This window comes from Strigops habroptila, chromosome 20 (assembly GCF_004027225.2).
Source record: "Strigops habroptila isolate Jane chromosome 20, bStrHab1.2.pri, whole genome shotgun sequence".
Taxonomy (NCBI): domain Eukaryota; kingdom Metazoa; phylum Chordata; class Aves; order Psittaciformes; family Psittacidae; genus Strigops; species Strigops habroptila.
This window is the reverse complement of record NC_044296.2, coordinates 645,102-665,665: the sequence shown is the minus strand read 5'-3', so window position 1 is coordinate 665,665 and position 20,564 is coordinate 645,102. Positions and strand designations below refer to the sequence as shown.

The following is a 20,564-nucleotide window of genomic DNA, read 5'->3' as shown; positions in this document are numbered from 1 at the left end:
TTCTTCCTCCCTGTTTAAGTTCATGAACGCAGCGTTTGTCTTAGTGACATCCCTAATGCAGCTTTTGCTTTCTCGCTTTCAGGTTGAGGAAGAAGAGCTAAGCTTGTGTGGAGCTTAGTTCATCAGCATTTTATTCTGGGTAATAAAAAAAATAAAATAAAATGGATACCTGTTTTCCACTGCTAAAACTGAAGCACCACTGTGTGAGAGCAACAGGAGAAAGAAACCAACCAACGGCGAGGAGAGAGAGAAAGGAGCGCGCGAGAGAGCCCACTGCTAAGCTCACTGAGACCAGGAGCCTGACCGGAGAGGAGAGAGCGCACTGAAGGACTGGCTGGCGCCTCACTGGGAAGCAACTCCCCTGAAATGAGTGGTCAGCCGAGTCCCTGCTCCCCCAGTCAACAAGCTCGAGAGAAGGGCCTTAAGCAGGTTTCACTTCATTCCATACTTCTCTTTGCGAGCAGGGCATTACTTTTCAGAGCAGATGGGGAGAGGAAAACCCTCATCTCAGAGTTGTTCTCGTTTTAAAGGGGTACTATATTTTAGCAGTAACTGTTTACATTTTAGAAGCAGAGTATCTGAGAGAGAAAGAGAGAGAGTTCCTGACTCAGTGACAGCAAGCCAAGCAGAATCCAGCGGGCCATGGCTGATGCTCAACTCTGAGATGCAGGTTTTGTTGTCCAACACTGGCTCTGAAATCCTTAGTGTCATCGTGTCGCCCACATTCTGAACGGGTCTTTCGTGACAAGGTGGTTTTAAAGAGATTCTTTCAAAGGAGCACTGAATTTTTAGAAGTTTGTCTCTGAATTCTTAGTGGTGGACCTGGGGAGATGCTTGTTCTGAGAAGCTTACAAAAAGTTTAAACCAAAACTAAATTAGAGCACCAACCTTGAGAACTTTTCAGTGTGATTTAAAGTTGCAGCAATCAGCCTCTTCTTCCTACATTGGATAGCAGTTAGAGTGACAGGAGCCTGCGCGCTCAAGCGGGAGGAGGGTTTCAAAGTTTTCTGTATGCTTCAATTGGCAACTGTCTGGACTCTACTCTGTGAAAAACAGCCTTTCTGTAAGATGAACTTTGCGCTTGAAAGGGGATGGGTTCCTGTGCCCTTCGGCCTGGAGGAAAAGATGCTAATGGGCCTGCTTGACTCGCTCCCTCAGACCTGGGGAAGAGGTAGTGGAAACTGGGGATTATATTGGTTTTGAAGTAAAGACTCTACAATGTTACTGAAGCAGGTGGGGAAAATGGACAAAGCAGGCGGCTGTTGGAAGGTGGCCTCTGAGAGCTGGGTGGCTTTAGAGATACGGGGTCAGGCTTTTTGTGGGGCTTCTTCGGTGCGGAAGGCAGGTCGCTGACAGGTTCAGGTGTGAGAACCAAACCCGGAGCCGTGGCCACGGCTGCGCCACCGCCGCTGGCTTGAGGAGTGGCTGGAAGTCAGAACTGAGAACAGCACATAAGAGAAGCCATCCAATTTCAAAGTTGTACCCATGTCTTAACCAAGTCCTACGGGAACACTGGGAGCATTTTAGTTCTGTCTAAACCTTTTTAGAAACAGGGCAGAGAATTGACAATAACCCCCAGCCCCATTTTTATCCAATCCCCAAATGAGCTGAGCCTCTACCTCCCAATTGGCAACCAACAGTAGTGTGGGATTCACTAACCTGGGTGTTTTTAAAGTCTGAATTAAGTTAGCTTTATACTCAAAGGGCTCCGAGTGTTTCTAGTCTCTTTTTTTGGGGGGGTCGGGGGGGAACTCAAGAATACCTCTCATCTGAATGTACTTAAATGACGTAAAAACCCACTTTTTGTAGCTGGGGGGGAAGCCCTTTCATTACTGTCCTTTCTGTAGATCGTTGACCTGCTTTCATAACCTGTATTTGCTGTAGTTTTTCAGGAGTGTCTCTCCCCAGTGCAGACCTGGTGTAGCATCCCCACAACCCGTGAGTAGCGAGCACATAACCATGGAGCAGGTGTTCAGGGGGGGTTTTGTTCAGTCCTGCAGCGAGAACTGCAAAAGAAACTTTCCAGAAGTGAAACCCATTCTTTTCTCATCAAAAGCCTCCAGAGTTTAGACTCAACGTGAGCCCGGAGCCAGAGGCCACCTTCCTCCTGTGAGATGGACTCTTTTATTTATTAACATTGCCGAAGGGCTTTTTAATTTTCTTCCTCTGTAGGCTGCGTAGCTGCGTAGACGTTTCCGATAGGTTGAAGCTGTACCCTCTGTGCAATGCAATCCATTGAGTACCGTCCCCCTTCCTCTCCCCCTCACCCCCTTTATTTCACTGACGGGAATGCTTGCCTCTGCTTTGTGCTGGTTTTTCCTTTGTAGCAGTTACTCTGAGTTTTATAAATCCAGACATCAGTGCTAGCACGGTGTTAACTCTTTTGATTTTGTCTCAGTTTGTTTTAAACCTGTTTGTCATCAATAAAAATATTAATAAACAGCTCTTGCATTCGAGGTGGCCCCTAACTCTCGATGATGAAACCATGCACCGTTCATTAAAACTTAGTCTGATTGTATAAACCTCAAGTTTATTACTCGTTTTTAACACAGACTAGTACAAAAGTGGGGATGTGCAGAGCAAACACGGGTAAGCAACAAACTGTGACCACTCTTGTTAAATGCCCTCTCCCCTCCCTTCTTCCGGCTCAGGGGGGGCTACTGTGAGCCCTGGGGTGGTCCATGACTGTGTGCGGGGTGCAGGGGGAGCCACAGGAGTTACCAAAGGCTGAGGCTGGTTCCAGAGGTGACCAGTCCCACCTGGAACGTCTCCCTCCTCCAGTAAATGTGGGAATGGCTTTTACCTGTGTTAGAGCAGGGCCCAGGCCTGTGTATGAGCTCAGTGCAGCTACTCCAGGGCCTCTCCATGTTTGGTCACTGTAACCCACCTCCTTATGTCTCTGTGATAGAGGTGAACAGTTGCCATTCATCATGTTGCAGAACCAGGTTAGGAGTTGGCATTACTATGTGTTAAGTGAGCTGAGTCCTTCAGGCTCTGAGTCTGCCCCAGCACAGGTACAAAACCCCAAATACTTACAGGTTTTCTTAATCCTGCCTATCCTAAACTTGAAAGAAGGGGCTTTTGCCTTGGTCAAGCCCTCCTCTAAGCCCTTAAACCATTTAAGTGCTTGAAATGGGCTCCAGCATAGCTCTTGTTCATCCACTGGAGTAAAGCAGAGTGCAGGTGTGGTGCTTTCTGCTACTCCAGAAACACAGTTGGACATGAAAACATTAGTAAACTACACAGCTACAGTCCTTGAGCTGCTCCTGGGTTGGGCTTCTGCTCCTCATGACAGGGTGTTGGCAGAAACACCCTCGCAGGGGCCAGCACCCCCCTTCCTCAGCAACCCCAACAGTGGTTAAACCTGTAGTGCCTCCCCGAGGGGAAGGGAATACTGCAGCAGAGCAGGGAGGCAAAACACAGACAAAACCAACCAGGAGCTGGGCTCAGGTTCACATTAAAAAAAAGACAAAGAATTCAAGTCTAACGTGGATTCTGCTTCTGTTCCCCCCAAAAACCCAAACACCAAATGAAAACTGAACCACAAATGGGGCCTGACAGAGCGGGGCTGATGCTCGGCTGCCATCTGGCTCCAGCCAAGGTTCCGGCTGGTCCCAGCCACCGGCACAGGGACGGACACACCACCCTGGTCTCATCACTTCGCACATGAGGCGAGTTAAACCTGGACTCACAGCAGGCTGGGAGGGAGCAACTCCCCCCCCCACACCTCCAGCTCTGCACTGGAGCATCACCTCCCGCTGCTTCACCCCCATCCTCAGCCAAAACACCACCGTGCAGCAGCCACCCCCCCGTGCCATGGCCACCCCCAGTTCCCCCAGCAAGAGAACCCGGTGCTCGCCCCTCCACGCTCTGCCCTGCGGGAAGGGATTCAGTCACCCGGAGCCGCAGCTCCCGCAGTGACAACATACCTCTTCCTGCAGCAGGACTGGAGCTGCCGCAGCCCCGCTCCGCACCGGGGGCACCACCAGCAGCAGGTCACTAAAAACAGTCATTTCTGTTTGCACAAATCTACAGCATTCAGCCAAAAAGCTGGAAAGCAGCAGCCCCGCGGCTGCGCTCTCCTCGCTGGCACCAGCAGCAGTTCAGCCAAGCACGAGGGGTCTGGGATTCCCAACCTGGTGCTGCCATCACCCGCGGAGAACAGGGCAGGGAACCAGCACCAGAGCTGATCATAACCCCAGAGGCTGTGTGGAGCTGCACCAGCTCCTGCTAAATCACACCTCCAGCACCAACCTCTTAATGCAAGAACCCCCCAAAACTGCACGTGGAGAAGGGCACCTCCAATGGGAGGCTGCACCGACGGAAGGGCTGCACCAATGGGAAACTCCCTCAATACCAGCACAGGGGGGATTTAACACACTTGGATTTATTCCAGCACCCATCCATGGCTCCAGCTGGGCCCTGCAGCGCACATGCCACTATCTGCAGCCGCACTCATCCACCACCATGTCCTCATAGTGCCTCAGCACCACGTTGTCGCTGTTATCGTAGTAGAGGATGGAGATGGGGGAGAGCCTGACGGGGACACAGCAGGGCTGGGGGGTCCCCTCGGGGTCCAGCGAGTGCACCATGGTCTGGAGGATGGCGTGGTTGGTGCTGTTGAGCTCGGCGGTCAGCGGGAAGGGGCACTCACCCAGGCAGTAGTTGGCCAGGTAGCCCTGGGGGGCGATGATCCAGTTCTCCCAGCCAACGTCGCTGAAGCTGATGTAGAGCCGCCGGGGCTTGCAGAGGCTGCTTGGGGTGACGGGGGGGGGCTCAGCACTCCTCCTCCTCCTCCTGGAAGCTCTGCACTGCTGCTGGCTGAGGGTCACCACCAGGAGGGACGTGTCCAGGAAGGAGTTGATGCTGGTGCAGCCGCCGCTCCCCAGGGCTGAGGCACCATCGCCGCTGCTCTCCGTGATCTCCAGGATCAAGCCCAGGTTCCTGCTGTGCGTTCTCCAGTCCTTCGCCACCCCGCTCAGGTCAAAGACAAGAGACTTGTGGAGCTGCACAAAGGACCGTTCCACCAGCAGCTTCTGGCCGCGCTCAGGGGCCGGTGTCCCCTGCAGAGCCAGCCGGGAGCTGCGGTAGAGCCTCAGCTCCAAGCCCTGCCCCTGGCTGGGGCTAGGGTAGGAGTTGTGGCTGAATTTGATCTCCAACTGAGCCATGGTCAGGCGCTCGTCCTCCTCCAGCACGGAGAGGTTAAAGTACAGGCGCTTCCGCAGGCACAGCAGCCTGGGGGGCTGCCCGTTGTGAATGAAGTGGCCTGACAAAGAAGGAGAAAGAGGTGGGGGGGGTTGAACCCTGTTACACTGAGCAGGAGCAGCTCCTGTTTGAGCTCTTGGCTGCGCAGTGAGAGGAAGATGGGGCTGACAGGAGAGGGCTGCCAAACGCACTGGCTGGAGATGACAAAGCTGCAGCAAGGGCTGTCAGCCCCATGGCACAGCCTTCAGAAAGGGCTGGAGGCACCAACGCTGGCCTGGGCTGGAGCACCAGGATGCTACAGCCATGCCAGCACCTCCTCTGGATGCTACTTAACATTTTGGCGCGCATTCTTCCCCAGCTGTAACTATCTTCCCCAGGCCAGGGGGTGGGTGGTTGGGATGGAGGGGACAGGATTGCAAACAGCCGCAAACTTTAGGAGCTGGTAACGTGCCTGTTTTAGCCAGCCCGAGCTTTTCACTGGAAACCTGGAAGCACGAGAGACCCAGAGGACAACTGGGTAAGTGGGAATGGCTCAGATGGGCCTCAGGCTGAAGCAGCTCAATGTGCTGCGTGGCCAGGCAGGGGAAGGAAGACAAACGGGAGGAGGGACAGAGCCAAATGGCCACAACCCGTCCCTTCCCCATGCTGGGTGCTGCTGGTCCCACTCGCTGCACCCACAGCCCCAGCGGATGGAGAAGCCACGTCACCACCATGAGCCCCATGGGCCAAGTCACCTGGGATCAAACCAGCACCACTGGGCTGCTGTAGGTGGCTCCAGGACAGAGCCTCGCACAGCTCCACACCCTCACCCTCACCCACATTTCTAGCTGTAAATAACCATCTGCAGCACCCAGAGGGTCCAGAGCTCACACAGCAGCGACTGGGCACTGCCCTGTCCTCTCCCAGCCTCTCCTACCTGCACCCGAGAGACAGCCAAGGAAGGACAGAAGCCAAGTCCCCAGCCCAAAGAGCTTCCAAAAGACAGGACCCAAACCAGGGCGTTTCTGTACCTTGGTCAGCGAAGACACGGATGATGTTCCCGGGGACATTAAATTCCTCCACCCTACAGGCATCTCCCAGGTCTTTGCTTGTGGAAGGCAGCGTTTTCCTCCTCTGGAAGATCCGCCACAGCACACAGGGAACAGGACCGTGGGTTTTGGGGCTGGGTTTGGTGCTCAAACCCAGGGATTTTAACAGCAAACTTTCCTGCAAACTTAACTGTGTGGCCAGCGCCGCGCTGAGGAGAGCCCAGGCCAGGCTGGCCTGAAAGCTGGGGAGAAGCCACATTGCTCCACTCCTTCCTGCAGACAAAGAGCAGCCTGGGCTGGGGACCTGAAGACAGCGGCCAGGGGGTGTCGATGGCCAATTGGAGCCTTTGATCTGGTTAGTGCTCAATTAGCACGAGGGATTCCCAGGATTGGGCAGAGGGTGGGAGCATCCCTCCGGGCTCCCTTGGACCTCTTAACCCTTTGAGGCTGCTGCTCCTCCCTCTGAGCTCCTGCAATCTCCCTTATCTCCACACCATCCGGGTCCAACAAAAGTCCTTGATGACAGGGAAGAGGCTGCTCTTCCCCACACAAAGCTGCTCCCACCCACTGCACACACATCCCACCCAGATCCGCAGGCACGGAGCTGGGTCTCCTCCCGCTCCCTCATTGTTTTCTCAATCACAGCATCCAACTTTTCTCTCTTAAGGCCATCAACTTCCAGCACCCCAAACCCTTCAACTCTTCCTTCAGCTCTCTGCCTACAGGCACAGCCCCCGGGCGGCACAAGAAGCCATCAGCACCCACCTTCAGCACCCATCCCCAGCCGGGTCCCTGCCCCTTTCTCTCCATGCCAGCAGGGCTGCAGGCAGCAAACCTGCTGTCACACACACCCCCACAGTCTGGCCATGGAGTTACCAGATGAATGCTGAAGCCAGTGCTATAAAATCCAGTTTATCCACACACGAGACAAGGCATCACCCGGGATCTCAGCTCCCTTTGTTTCCTCCTTCCTGCAAATCCCACTTAAAAGCCAAGGAACTAAAGCGGAGACGGCGGCGGGTGAGGAGGGTCCGGGTCCCACAGCCTGGGCCAGGCTCCATCAGCCCAAGTCACCTTTTGCTCTCTGTTTCCAGAGGAGCTTTCCCCAGGGCTCACAGGAGCCTGGAGCTGACTCGATACAGCGCCCAAACACAGAATAAAACCACAATGAACTGGGATTATTGCCCTGAATCCCCCCCTCATGCTGGGAGGGAGCTGCACATCCCAGCACAGACACAGGAGCAGCCCTGGCCCTGCAAGGGGAGAGCGATGGGGCTGCCCGGCGCAGACACAGCCCAGCCTCGGGGCAAGGCTCAGGCCAGCCCTGCCTGGAAAACCAACCCGAGGAGCAGGAACTATTTGTTCTTCACTTGAGCAAGCAGATGTTGCTGGGTGAGGGTCTAGAGACCCCTCAGCAGGGGACCCTGCAGGACTAGGACTGGCTTTTTGAGCAACTAGAAGATCTACATTGGCTTTTCAAGCAAACTAAAGCTCCTGGCCCTCATCTGACAGGCCAGGAGGCTGGACTAACGCTCCAGGGCTGGGTTTCCAGGCAGACTGGCTCGTGGAAGCTGTGCTGTGCCTCCAGACGGATGTGGGCAGCTCTGCACTAGTGACCCCCCTGAGGAGGAAGGCTCAGAGATGCCTCATCACATCCCCTCTAGTCCCTGCTCAGCAGCTAGAGAAGAGCTGGCTTCAGGCTCCCCTGGCCTGGGACGGTGCTGCCCATGCAGGAGAGGACGTTTCCCTCCCCAGTTTGATGCCGGGTCAGAGGAGCCTTCAAGAGCTGCTGAGGAAGGGTTGGTGGGAGGGTCCAACAGTAAAGACAGAGGATATCACAAAGGGACTGAGAACAGCCAAGGGATGGAGTTACAGAAGAAACACCAGGGGACCTAAAGCCAGCTCCAAATCCTACCTGGACCAGCAAAGCCACCAGCCTCTCAGCTGAACCAGCACGGGCTGGCTACACAAAGCACATGAGCATCAGGTGAAGCCTGGTCACAGCCAAGCCCCAGGAGGGGCCTGATCCTGCCAGTGGCGTCTCTTCCCCGGCTCCGGGCAGGGGGTGAAGGGGTGTCAGGGATGAAGTTCTCCTCGTGCTGGGTTTGAGTCGGGTCCTGGGTCAGCCCCAGCTCCGGCCGCGAGTCCCTCACAACCGCTTGTTCTTCACAAGTCCATTCTTGAGGTGCATCCTGTGGGAGAGCACAGGGGCCATGAGCACCGACCTGCCCCCCTTCCTGCCACACATCACTGCTGAGGTCAGACCTGCCTTGACAGGTCCCTGCAGAGTCAGCCAGATCCCGCCAGGCTCTGCTCACCACATGAAGCAGAGATGCTGCTGAGAGACAGCAGCCTTGAGCAAAGAGCCAGCCCTACACAGCGAGCAGGGGAAGGGGTGGGTGAGCATTCATGGGACAGAAAGATGGACAGACACCCAGTGTCTCTGTAGAGCCCTTCCTGATACCTGCAGCAACGCTCTATACTCTGTGTCAAGAGATCTTCTGCCTTCATGCCCAGCAATGAACCCTCTGACAGCGGCTCCAGGGTGTCTGCCAGCATCCCCTCCCCAGCCCACAGATGCTGTTCACGTGCCACCCCCTGCCCACGTACCCTTCTTTCAGAGCACTGGGCAGCTGGAGCCCAGCCTCTCTCTTCTTGGCCGTTGTGGGTTTCTTGCTGTCCTCCATGTCGTACTCACGCACATCATTCACCTCTTGCATCTGCCCCATCAGCACCTTGGCCACAAACAGGACAATGTACTGTGGGGGAGAGACACCATCAGCCACAAACGCCAAGGCTTAGAGCTGTTCCTCCCAACCTACTCACTCCCATTTGCTACGTGGGGCCTTGCTCTGCTGCCCTCATGCCCAGGAAGGGCTGGGCAGACCCCTCTGGGATGGCCAAAGCCCTGGGACGTGGTTGATGACCTGCAGCAGTGGGAGGCAGCGCTCTTGCAACTGCCCTTAACCCACTTCATTCCCACAGGATGATGAACTCGGATGTACCCCGCTGTGCCCAGCATTGTGCTTGCTGACATGAGGCCTCCAAGTCCACCCTTTTCCCCCCACCTCCCCAAGGCTTCAGGGGGCACCAGAGCATTTACGCCCATATCAAGTTCCAGCCTCCCAGTGATAACTGCTGTTATCACCCCCTCCCCATGGATCACAGTCTGAATTCCAGCACAAAGAAGCCCCCCAGGCACTGACTTGAGTTTCCCTCCTCCCCTCCAAGCCACCTCCACCCCTGCAGTCCCCCGAGCTGCTCCCAGGACAGGCAGCAGGCGCCATGCAGGAGCAGCAGAGGAGGGAGAAGCCAGTGTAGGGGTTGCTGAGCTCCCCCCACTCACCAGAAACCAGTAGATGTTCATCAGAGTGAGGACAAGGAGCAGAGCATTGAAGAAGAAGTAGAAGGGGATATTAGGGACCGACTGGAGGCTGGAGTAGCAAGTGGCGTAGAGCACCTTGAGGGGGAACCAGTAGAGACGGAACCAGAACCTGCCAGGGCAGAGGGAGCAGGATGGGTTTAACATCCCACAGGGATCCCAAGAGAGGGGAGAGACCCAGCACAGCTTCCCCAGCACAACCTCCTGCCTCCAGGCAGCCCTCACCCACTCCCCCTGCACCCGCAGTCCCTGCTCTTGGCATCTGCCTTGGGTTTCCAGGTCTGGCTCCAGGCAGGACTTCACAGAGACCCTGTGGAAGGGCAGCTACTGAAGGGAGAATACAATTTCTGTGGGCAGGAAAGGTTTGGCACCAGAGGCTTGTGGAGGAAGAGCTTTCTCAAGGTAGAGAGGCAGGTCTACACTGCAGATCAGCTCAACTGGAGCAGGACAGGAGGGGAATAGAGCTGGAAGGTTTTCTTAGCCCTGTGCATCCCTAGTTAATCACTACAAACCTTTGCTGCTCTCTTTTCCTCAAACTGAGGGCTCTTGCTGCCACCCCTCAAAAAGAGAGGAAGGGGACAAAGGAGAAGACAACCTGCATGTTACCCATCTCTATTCTTCATCCTTTTTTCCCTCCTGCCTTGCCCCAGGAGGAATAGCAAGGCTGGAATGTGGGACAGCCCCAAGTCCTGTTTCTTTCTTGCAAAAGTGTTTCTTACTGCTAACACCAAGCGAGTGGGAAAATGGGAACAGCTCCTCCTCCCCTGGGGTCATTTGTCATGCTGCAAGCCAGATTTCACAGGCACTTCTGTGGTGACAGACAGCAAAGTGACTACAGAAGGATTCCAAGCCCAGCATGGGGTCAGGCTCTGCGGGAACCTCTTCCCAAACAGTTCCCATGCACACAAACCCAGCCCTGTACCCAGAGGCACTGGGAGGATTGCAAAAGCTGGTGAGGAGGGTGGGAAGTGGGATCAGCCAAACTCACCAGCTGATGCTGAAGGTGAGGCAGCCGATGTTGGAGAGGACATCATTGAGGCGATGGTAGACACCCCCCCGGTGCTTGAAGTAGACATTGAGCTTGGTGAATTCCAGCTGGATATCATTGACGTCGTGCAGGAAGAACACGAGGATGCCCACGTTGTGGTACCTGCAGGAAAAAAAGAGGAGCAGGGAGATGCATGGGGCAGTGGGCTCATGTTAGCACCCAGCACCCACAGTCCACTACACTGGGAGAAGATGGAATCCCTAAAGAACCTGGACACCCAGACCTGGCAGGGCACAGCAATGTGCTGCATTGTGCAATGGCTCGCAAGCACTGTGGTACATGCAGGCAGGGTAAGGAGGGAGGGGAGAACCCACACCAACCCAGGCAGAGTCCTGCCGCTGCATGGTATGAGACGCACGTGAGACAGGCCACAGCTTTTGCTGGCCCGGGCACAGCGCAGAGGGGCAGCGCCAGACCCAGGACCTCACCTGAAGGCGTAGGAGCAGGCTATGAGGGTCAGCGTGATGACGTGGTGGAGAAGCATGACCACAGAGTCCTTGCGCCACGTGTCCATGTAGGCGGTGGCGTAGATGGAGTGCCCGTAGAAGCTGCACTGCATCAGGTAGGCGATGGCGATGTCCGTGGGCACGTCCATGCCCTTCTGCCAGCCTAGGGTGGGACAGAGACACCCTGGTGAACCCAGAGCCACGAGCACAGAGCCTCTGTCCCCAGCAGAGACAGGACAGTCAGAGCTGTCCCAAGCAGCCCCAGCACTTCGCTGTGCTCAGGGCCAGGTCATCCCAGATGCAAAGGAGGTAAAGGCTGGAAGGGAACCCAGGTATCCTGGCTCCCAAACTCTGCTTTGGCATTAGACCCCCTCTCTCTCCTAGATCTAAGAGAGAAGCCCTGGAATTGTTCAAGGCCAGGCTGGCCGAGGCTTGTGGAAGGTGTCCCTGCCTGTGGCAGTGAGTTGGAACTGGATGAGCTTTTAGGTCCCCTCCAACCCAAATCAGTCTGTGATTCTATGATTTACTTCTCTCCTGCTTTAGCTACTCGATCCCCTTCCCCTGACACATCCCAGCCCCTGCAATAGCCACTAGGTGACTCTCTCTCTAACAAAATGAACAGAGATAGGCTGTTGTGCCCTTTCTATGATACCCACAGCACCACAGAAAAGGCAGTTTAGGGGTTTGGTCTTCTCTTTTGCTCACCCCAACTCCCATTCCCTTCGTCAACCCAGATATCCTATGAACCTGGACATCTTAATCCATACCCACTTCTCTCAGGTTCTTACTGTACCATAAAAGACAGATGGTGGGTCATAGAAGAAGGGGTAGTCAGTGAAGAAGAGCAGGTAGATGCCATATGACCAGGATATCATGTAGAAAAGCAGCTTCCAGGCACTCTCAGGCATCTTGGCAGCATCTTTCGGTCGCAGGTTGCACCACTCCCCAAAGGGCTGCAAGGAGAGGAGAGAAGTATCATCACACAGGGTAAAGAGACTGGTATAAGGAGGTCAAAGAGGCTTTGGACAGAGCCTGAAGCAAGGAAAAACACGAGGCTAAAGATCCTTCCACTCATCCTCGGCCACAGCAGAAAGCTGCGAAAGCAAAGCCCACAGGGAAGGCAGGAGCGTGTCCCCCACAGCCCGGGCACAGCTCCATCCCCTCGCTCCAGCAGCGGGGCTGACCACGGCCGGCTCTGCAGAACGCACTCAGTAACTCAGAACACCAAAATCCAGCCCTCGCTGCACAAGGAAACCCAGAGGAGGAACCTGCAACTGTCCTGTTCACCCGGACCCCGCCGCGCTGCCAACCCAGGGAAGAGCCTTTCAGCTGAGGAAGCAAAGACTTTGCAGAGCCCTAACACACCACATGCTGCTCCCCAACAAAGACCCCTGCATGTGCAGGCAGCACTGGAGGGGGCAGCTTTGCAGGTAATGGGTCAGGACAGGCTGGGGCACCAGGACCTCTTGCTCTCACACCCGCCTGCATCACTCATGTTCCCAAGCAGCTTTTTGACCTGACCAGCACCGACACAAGGGCCTGTAGGGACAGGACAAGGGGAATGGCTTTAACCTGCCACAGGGGAGACTGAGATGAGCTCTGAGGCAGAAGCTCTTCCCTGTGAGGGTGCTGAGGCGCTGGCACAGGGTGCCCAGAGAAGCTGTGGCTGCCCCATCCCTGGCAGTGTTCAAGGCCAGGTTGGGCACAGGGGCTTGGAGCAACCTGCTCTAGTGGAAGGTGTCCCTGCCCGTGGCAGGGGGCTGGAGCTGGAGGAGCTTTAAGGTCCCTTCAACCCAAACCAGGCTGGGACTCTATGAAATGCTGGTTTCCCCCTGTGGTTGGCAGCTCCCCTCCCACCCACCAGGGCTGGGAAACAGGAGGCAAATCTTCCCAAACATGGGCACAGCGCCGGCCGGGAGGACGCGCAGCTCCCCGCTTGCTCCTGCTCATCAGAACAAGAGCTTCTCACCCCATGCTCCAGGGATGACAAGCACCATGGGGCTGCCTGCAGCAGAGCTGGGCCACCAGGCCAGGGACAGCTTGGAAATGAGAGCAAAAGCAAAGCCCCAGCATTAAAGAAGCTCGGCTCTGCAGGAGTGACCTGGAGCAGCCAACACCATCCTTCACCTCAGCCTGTGTGCCGGGCAGTGAGCAATGCTGGAGCCTGCCCTCGGCTCCGGGCCCCCCGTGGCAGCTGAGCAACACCAGGCACCATTCCTGCTTCTCATCACACGAGTGACGGAGCCGTGTCAGCCCGCGGCCCCCGGGCAGCAGCCAGCGCGGGAGAGCGTTGCCCAAGTTCCAGAGGGAACCATCTCTGCCTGAAATGCAGAGAACGCCCAAGAGAGAGACCAGATAAGCTCGAGATGACACCGAAATGCCTGCAAACTCTCTGTACCCTGCCCCAGCTCAGCACTTTCTGGCCCCGGATGCTCAAAGGCTATATTAAGGCCCCAGCTGTCCCCAGGCAGCGGCTGCTCTGGCTTTTAGCTCCTCTCCGCATCAGATTTTCAAAGGACTCCACTCCAAGCATTATCCCAGCCTAAAAGTGCTTTGTTCTAAGCTCTGAATTTCCCAGCACTGGTCAGCCCTGGAAGCACCAGCCCCACAAAGCTCTGCCAAGTCATCCCCTCCAGCCCTGGCCTCCCACATGCATCTCACATTCAGGGCATGGCCATCCTCCCTAAGACCAGGAATACGCTGCTGCCAAGGCTTCCTCCAACAGGAGCCACAGGAGGAAAAAGAGGAGGACACTTGAAGGGGGAATAAATAATGCAGAGACAGAAAGCCCTGAGCCCAGGAAGCATGAATTATTTGTGTCTCCATACAGCGGAGCAGCTCAGATATGGGGACAGCTCACCATGCTACTACAGCAAGCTGCAGAGCCCCTGCCCTCCTCAGCTGGGGCTCAATTTAGGATGCTGAGCTCAGCCTCAAATCCCTGTTGCAGCTTTGCTGCCCATCGCCAGCCAAGTCATGTCGCTGCTTCTCTGCACCTCAGCTCCCTACCTGTGAAGGGGGAAGAATACCACGTTCCTACCCCGGGTGGGCAAAGATCATCACCCACGGGGCAGGCGCACACCACGAACAGCCCTCTGCAGGCGTGGCAGCAGCTCCTAGGCTGGAGCAAAAGCAAAACCTAGGGAAGGGTGTTCCTGCCCCAGCTTCTGGTGGCTGATGCTCAAGAGAGGCTTTAACCCTGATGGTTAATGACAAGCCCTGGGGAGACCCGCCTCTTCCTCCCTTAAACAGCCACGGGGCATCTGAGGCTGTGCCCTGAGCACTATGGAAATGGGACTTAGCTCTGGAGCAGACACAGAGAAGGAACTGAAGAGAACCAGCATCGCACAGGGGGCTGGGGGCACAAAGTCATGTCCCTGCGGAGCCCCCACCAAAACCTGGACCACTTGCACCGGGAAGCACAAGCCAAGGAGAGGCACAGACCAGCCCACGCCATGCAGGAGGTGGGAGATGTGCAAGGTGGGAGATGTCCTCCCATCACCCGGCTGCTGTTCCCACGGCAACGGTGCAGCAATGCATGTTGCTAGGGGTGACGGGTGCTGCGGCGGGAGCAGCGGATCTGGCTCCGGCTGAAAGAGCCCAAGGCTCTTGGCAAGCGATGTACAGGGCTTTGCTTGAAGGGCAACCCGCTCTTCCTCCCTCCTCCTCCTCCCCGTTACCCCCCCGCAAACATTCACAGGCAGCTTCTGATTCACCTGCACAATTACCCACGCTGGGGGGGACGTGCCTGTTCCCCCACAGCATCGCCCCACACCACCCAGGGGGAGGGAAGGAGCGAAGCAGTGGGTGAGAGCACACTGAGAGCAGTTTGGAGCTGCAAAGAGAAACCAAATGGAAACCGTCGCTGCCCACAGCTCTGCTGAGCGTCAGAAAAATAACAACTACTCGTAGCAAAAAGCAAACTCCTGTTCTCTTCCTTTCTACAGCCTCCAGCACGAGAGGAAAGCAGCTGGTCCCCTCACATCTACAACCAGCCAAAGCAGCAAGTCCTTGATGCAACCTGGCAGGCTGCAGGGATGAGTTATGAATTGAGGCTTGTTACCGAGGAATTGTATCCCCCAGCCCGCCCCCATCGCTGCTGCCACCCCCCAGCCCAGAGACCAGCACCCGGCCAAGTCCCAGCCGAGCTGCGTCTGGCTTCTGGGCACAACGCGTTCCCCAGAGGAACACAAAGGAATGGCTGGCACAGAGCGCCCTCAGCCAGGGAACTGGCAGCTTGACATCAGCTTTTACTCAATGCAGATGATAATGATGAGCAAGCAGAGCTCCAACTCAAACCCTGGCCACAACCAACAGCTCCTGGCCCTTGCAGGGCAGCAGCACAGCTCCCCACAGCATGGCCTGGGGCTGCTCCAAGCTGCAGTGGTGCTTTTCCACCCCAAGGGACTCTGTCCTCTCCGTACCCAGCCTGGAGTGGCTGCCGCCCCCTGCCACATCAGGGATGGGGCACAGGGCCTACAGAAGGGAAGAGGCAGGAAAACATCACTGTTCTGTAAACCTGATGGAAATTCTTGCCTACAAGAAATGGTGAGAGGGGCTTTTTACAAAAGGATGTAGTGACAGGCCAAGGGGAATGGCTTTAACCTGCCAGAGGGGAGATTGAGATGAGCTCTGAGGCAGAAGCTCTTCCCTGTGAGGGTGCTGAGGCGCTGGCACAGGGTGCCCAGAGAAGCTGTGGCTGCCCCATCCCTGGCAGTGTTCAAGGCCAGGTTGGACACAGGGGCTTGGAGCAACCTGCTCTAGTGGAAGGTGTCCCTGCCTGTGGCAGGGGTTTGGGACTGGATGAGCTTTAAGGTCCCTTCAACCCAAACCAGGCTGGGATTCTATAAACAGCAACCTCTGAATCTGGTGGTGTTTGTCAGGTATCACCTCCATCCTTACTGGCTCTCTGCCTTTTCTGTGCAGTGGGTAAATGCTCCCCACTTTTGGGCACACACTAGTGAGCTTGCTTTCTTAGTGGGGTCAAAATCTGTAGGACATTGCAGTGTCCTCTGCAAGGAAAAGTGGTGTGTAAATGGAAAACTATGCTCTGGAAAGCAGGGTTTCCATGTGAGTGATACAGCACTGCCGCGGGAAGGACGTGGAAGCTGGAAAGCCACAGTCCCCCATTATCCCTTTCAGACATTTATGCAACTTTCCTCCACCCTTCACTATTGTCAAGACTTATTTTTCCGAGCCCCAGCACTGGATGTGTGGCTTGAGGGGGGAATATCACTGTCCCCACACTGGCCACCCAACACTGCTGCTGCTTGGAGCAAAGGACCCGACCGAGCCCGGGTGCTGCTGCCGCGGCTCGTCCCGCCGTGCTCTGCCTCTTGGAAGCACAACCCCTGGACACCGAGGGGGGGAAGCCACAACAATGGGTCTTTTCTTCACGCCGTGGGGTGAAGCTGCTGGGAGCGGGGGCTGCTCTCCCTGTGTCAGCAGTCGGGCATGAGGAGGTTCTTCAGCCCCCGCAGCACCCTGTGGGTGCTGTGTCTTGTCTTCAGAGGGTGTCTGCTGTGGCTTTTCTCTCTTAGGGGCAAATTGTACTGCTTTGCAGAGGGGCTGAGCAAGGAATAACATCTGCTGGTTTGCTGCTACTGTCACAGCACCTTTTCCTACATGTTTATCTAACAGCTTTGTGGTGCCTTCACCACTGTGCAGGCAGGGAAGCTGAGGCACCGAGTGGCTCACTGCATGGTGCTGGAGCAATCCGGGCTGTGCTCAGTTCATTCCCCTTTCACAGTGGGCTTGGGTCTGCAGGCTCCAGGAGACTCATTTATCATAGAATCCCAGCCTGGTTTGTGTTGGAAGGGACCTTAAAGCTCATCCAGCTCCAACCCCCTGCCACAGGCAGGGACACCTTCCACTAGAGCAGGTTGCTCCAAGCCCCTGTGTCCAACCTGGCCTTGAACACTGCCAGGGATGGGGCAGCCACAGCTTCTCTGGGCACCCTGTGCCAGCGCCTCAGCACCCTCACAGGGAAGAGCTTCTGCCTCAGAGCTCATCTCAATCTCCCCTCTGGCAGGTTAAAGCCATTCCCCTTGTCCTGTCCCTGCAGGCCCTTGTCCAAAGTCCCTAAATAACATTTTATAGAGTGGATTTTTCTCACTTATGGATTCTGGGGACTTCAGCTCAGAGCAACAAAGATGACTCAGGGTAGTTTAGGGCTGCAAGTGTCTGCCTAGGCTTGCCACAGCTATTCCGGGTCATCTTTGGGAATGAAAACTAAGAGCACACCTGGGTTCAAGTTCACTGCACCACTCAGGACGTGCCTGGGAGGGCAGGCTGCTGGCACAGGCTTGCTGAGCTCCAGGTGCTTCACCAAGCCTTTCCCAAGTGGAGCTGCCTGGTCCCATTCCAGCAGCGCTTGGTCTCGGCACTGCCAGGCTCGGCTGCCTCCAGAGGGTTTCACTAATAGAGATGCTCAGGTTGCTGCTTTCTAATCAAGCTCCCCAGAGCCTGCAGCAGCCACTCGCCACACAGGGTCACACCAAGGACAGTGGTGGTTCAGAGACAACAGCCCAAAAACCATCTTTGCTCCAAGGATGGTGAGAAAACCACCTCTAACACACGCCCCAGCTGCTGTAACCAGCCCACACTTCCGAATCATAACCAAACCCTCCATCAGGCACAACCTCTACCACTCCAACCCAACTGGGAGACCTTCTGTGACAAAGATGTTGCAGGTTCAATACTATGGTGCTAGGAGAGAGCAAAGAGCCCGCCTCCCCTTCTCTCGATCCCACTGATCAGAATGGGGCCACGCAGACAGCACAGGAAGAAGAACGTGGCTTTAACACACTCGTTTCTCAGCAGAGTGGTCATGGCCAAAGCTAAGTAAGGTGCAACTTAAGTGCAGAGCTTCAAGGGCTTGTGGTAAGAGTCACTTCCTCCTCAGATGCAGGGAATGACAGTCCACACGGTGAGATTCGGTATTTATAGCTGACATGCAGGAAGGCAGCACCACGCTCTGAGTGCACTTTGGTAACCGTGAGGGTTTCAGTTCTTGCAGAGAACATGAAGAGGTTCAAAGTGAGGACAGATGCTCTCCGAGTCTGCACTGGGAAGTGACATCCTGTGCAAGGGAGATGTTTCCTCTTGTGGTTAAACAGGTCTGTCTTCTCCCTGACTTTCCTCCTGAATGACCCCATTCGACTGATGCCCATACAGGGACCATATGATGCAACATAACTGGGGCCCCCAACCCAGGAGGGATGTGGACCTGCTCGAGCGAGGGCCGGAGCAGCTCTGCTCTGGAGCCAGGCTGAGAGAGCTGGGCTGGGGCAGCCTGGAGAAGGCTCCTGAAGGGGAGACCTTAGAGCAGCTCCAGTGCCTAAAGGGGCTCCAGGAAACCTGGAGAGGGGCTTTGGGCAAGGGCCTGTAGGGACAGGCCAAGGGGAATGGCTTTAACCTGCCAGAGGGGAGATTGAGATGAGCTCTGAGGCACAAGTTCTTCCCTGTGAGGGTGCTGAGGCGCTGGCACAGGGTGCCCAGAGAAGCTGTGGCTGCCCCATCCCTGGCAGTGTTCAAGGCCAGGTTGGACACAGGAGCTTGGAGCAACCTGCTCTAGTGGAAGGTGTCCCTGCCCGGGGCAGGCGGGTGGGACTGGATGAGCTTTAAGGTCCCTTCAACCCAAACGATTTTATGATGTAAACGGATTTCCTAAGCACTGCCAGAGTTTTTAGAGAAAAGCCACAACCTCCATCTTTTTCCAGAGCGAATCCAGCAGAAACAACAGAGAAAAGCTTGGGATATACACACATGTATATGGAGAGACTCATCCCTCCCTGCTGCTCCCCTGCCACCTATCTGCTGGGAGAAAACCCATGCCATGGCAGTTCCCTCTGCAGCACATCACTATGACACACGCAGATGCTGATGAAGCCACAAGAAACCAGCTCAAATCCTCCCCCCCCTCCCCCCTTCTGCAGTTACAAGTGTGACCCATTTCTCCGAGGGAATGACAGCTCAGCATTGGGACAAGCTGCCAAGTGTCCTCGGAGAGCACTGAGCGGGCTCCACACCACCAAGAGCTTTTCTTTCCCTTCTCTGATCACCACTCGCTCTGTAAAGGTGAGCCCGGCACAAGGAGGAACTGGAGCACAAAGGAAATTTCTTCCAGGGAAGCAGTTCACCCAGGGAACAAGGCCTGTCCCATGTAGCTGCAGGGAATCATGTTGGATGCACGTAGATGAGGCCCTCAGAGACACGGTTTAGTGGCAGCCTTTGCAGTCCTGGGGTAATGGTTGGAACTGATGATCTTAAAGGTGTTTTCCAACCTCTTGATTCTATGATTCTATGCTCAAGGCCTCCTGCCACCATCGTCACGGGTGGGTGAGAAAAGGGTTGTCCCTGCATCCCCAAAAGCAATCCCCTGACCCAAAACCCTGCATCTCCCTTGCTTCTGCCCCTCGAGTCCTACCAAGGCCAGGATAATCGTGCAGCAAAGCAGCCAGCACCTCTCCAGGAAAGCAGCCTGAAGGAGATCGCCTCAGCTGGGACTGAGCCATCAGAGAGGGGAGGTCTCTGCTCATGACACACACTTTTCACAGTAAGAAATTAAATGGAGCTGTTCCCCGCTCCGGGGGACATCCTGCTCACCCTGTCCCTCACACAGCCCTGCGTTAGCAAGGAGGGGACCACGGCCAGCAGAGCCGTCCGGGGGCTCCCATCCCGGCACCCCCACGCTCGGAGGAAGGTCAGCCCAGCGTTGCAGCACATCCCACCATCCCCACGCCACCCTCATCACCGCCGCACCGGGGACGGACATTTTTCCTGCACCCCGCGGATGACACGCAGAAAGGCGGGAGGGAGGCACGAACAACCCCCGAGCCCTGCACTAAGGGCACACATCGGGGGGGTGGGGGGGCTCCGCAGCGGGATGCAGCCGCAGAGGAAGGGGGGGGTCCTCGCACAGCCCCCCCCCCCCCCCATCCCGCAGCCCCGGACGCGCTCTCGCACACAACGAGCCCTCCCGCACCCCCGCTCCCCGAGACTGACCCCAAAGAGGCTCCGAGCGGCGGCGCGGCGCAACGCGGTCCAGCCCAGCGCTCCGAGCGCGCAGAGCAGCACCTCGCCCCAGCCCAGGTGCGCGTTCTCGGCCCAGGTCCGGCGCGACAGCTCCCAGCCGCAGTCGGCGCAGCCTCGCGCGGCCGCCGCCAGGCTGCCGTAGCCCCGCCGCAGCAGCAGCCCGTAGCCGGGCATGGGCTCGGGGCCCGGCATGGCGCTCCCGCCGCCGCGCTGCCCGCCGGCTCCGCGCACGCTCCGCGGGGCGGGACGGGGCCGGCGCCGGGGCTCCCCCCACCCCGCGCCGTTACCGGGCCCTAAGAGCCGCCCCTTCGGGCTCCGCTCCCCGCGGGCTGCAGCCGGAGCTCATTAGCGGCCCGTTAATCAGCACGGGGCGGGGCAGCGGCTCATTAGCGGCCCGTTAATCAGCACGGGCACTCGCT

At 56.5% G+C, this 20,564-nt stretch overlaps 3 protein-coding genes across 7 annotated transcripts in view; 1 reads left to right on the top strand and 2 right to left on the bottom strand.

The window, feature by feature from the left end:
- UPF1 (UPF1 RNA helicase and ATPase) overlaps window positions 1–2,522 on the top strand; it is a 23,546-nt gene extending 21,024 nt beyond the window's left edge. For 2 of the 5 annotated variants that reach the window (XM_030509707.1, XM_030509703.1), the window contains one exon: window positions 83–2,522. In XM_030509707.1, the coding sequence (XP_030365567.1) occupies window positions 83–118 (36 nt within the window). In that variant the 3' untranslated portion in view covers window positions 119–2,522. The remainder of the gene's footprint in view (window positions 1–82) is intronic. The other 3 variants (XM_030509706.1, XM_030509704.1, XM_030509705.1) reach the window with 2 other exon arrangements.
- Window positions 2,509–20,564, bottom strand: CERS1 (ceramide synthase 1). Its single transcript, XM_030509715.1, has 7 exons — window positions 20,116–20,564; window positions 11,903–12,062; window positions 11,092–11,272; window positions 10,604–10,765; window positions 9,580–9,727; window positions 8,844–8,992; window positions 2,509–8,425 (listed from the first exon to the last, which is right to left on the bottom strand). The coding sequence occupies exons 1-7, from the start codon at window positions 20,335–20,337 to the stop codon at window positions 8,383–8,385; spliced, it is 1,065 nt and encodes a 354-aa protein (XP_030365575.1). The 5' UTR covers window positions 20,338–20,564; the 3' UTR covers window positions 2,509–8,382.
- On the bottom strand, window positions 4,372–6,503 carry GDF1 (growth differentiation factor 1). The gene is made up of 2 exons (XM_030509716.1): window positions 6,216–6,503; window positions 4,372–5,266 (listed from the first exon to the last, which is right to left on the bottom strand). The coding sequence occupies exons 1-2, from the start codon at window positions 6,490–6,492 to the stop codon at window positions 4,440–4,442; spliced, it is 1,104 nt and encodes a 367-aa protein (XP_030365576.1). The 5' UTR covers window positions 6,493–6,503; the 3' UTR covers window positions 4,372–4,439.

Coding starts and splice junctions, on each gene's coding strand:
- GDF1 (XM_030509716.1), bottom strand. CDS start 6,492: ATGTGGCTTCTCCCCAGCTTTCAGGCCAGCCTGGCCTGGGCTCTCCTC. Junction 5,267..6,215: donor CCGTGTCTTCGCTGACCAAG/GTACAGAAACGC, acceptor CTTCTTTGTCAG/GCCACTTCATTCACAACGGG.
- CERS1 (XM_030509715.1), bottom strand. CDS start 20,337: ATGCCGGGCCCCGAGCCCATGCCCGGCTACGGGCTGCTGCTGCGGCGG. Junction 12,063..20,115: donor CCGCTCGGAGCCTCTTTGGG/GTCAGTCTCGGG, acceptor CTCTCCTTGCAG/CCCTTTGGGGAGTGGTGCAA. Junction 9,728..10,603: donor CTCACCTTCAGCATCAGCTG/GTGAGTTTGGCT, acceptor CTGCCCTGGCAG/GTTCTGGTTCCGTCTCTACT.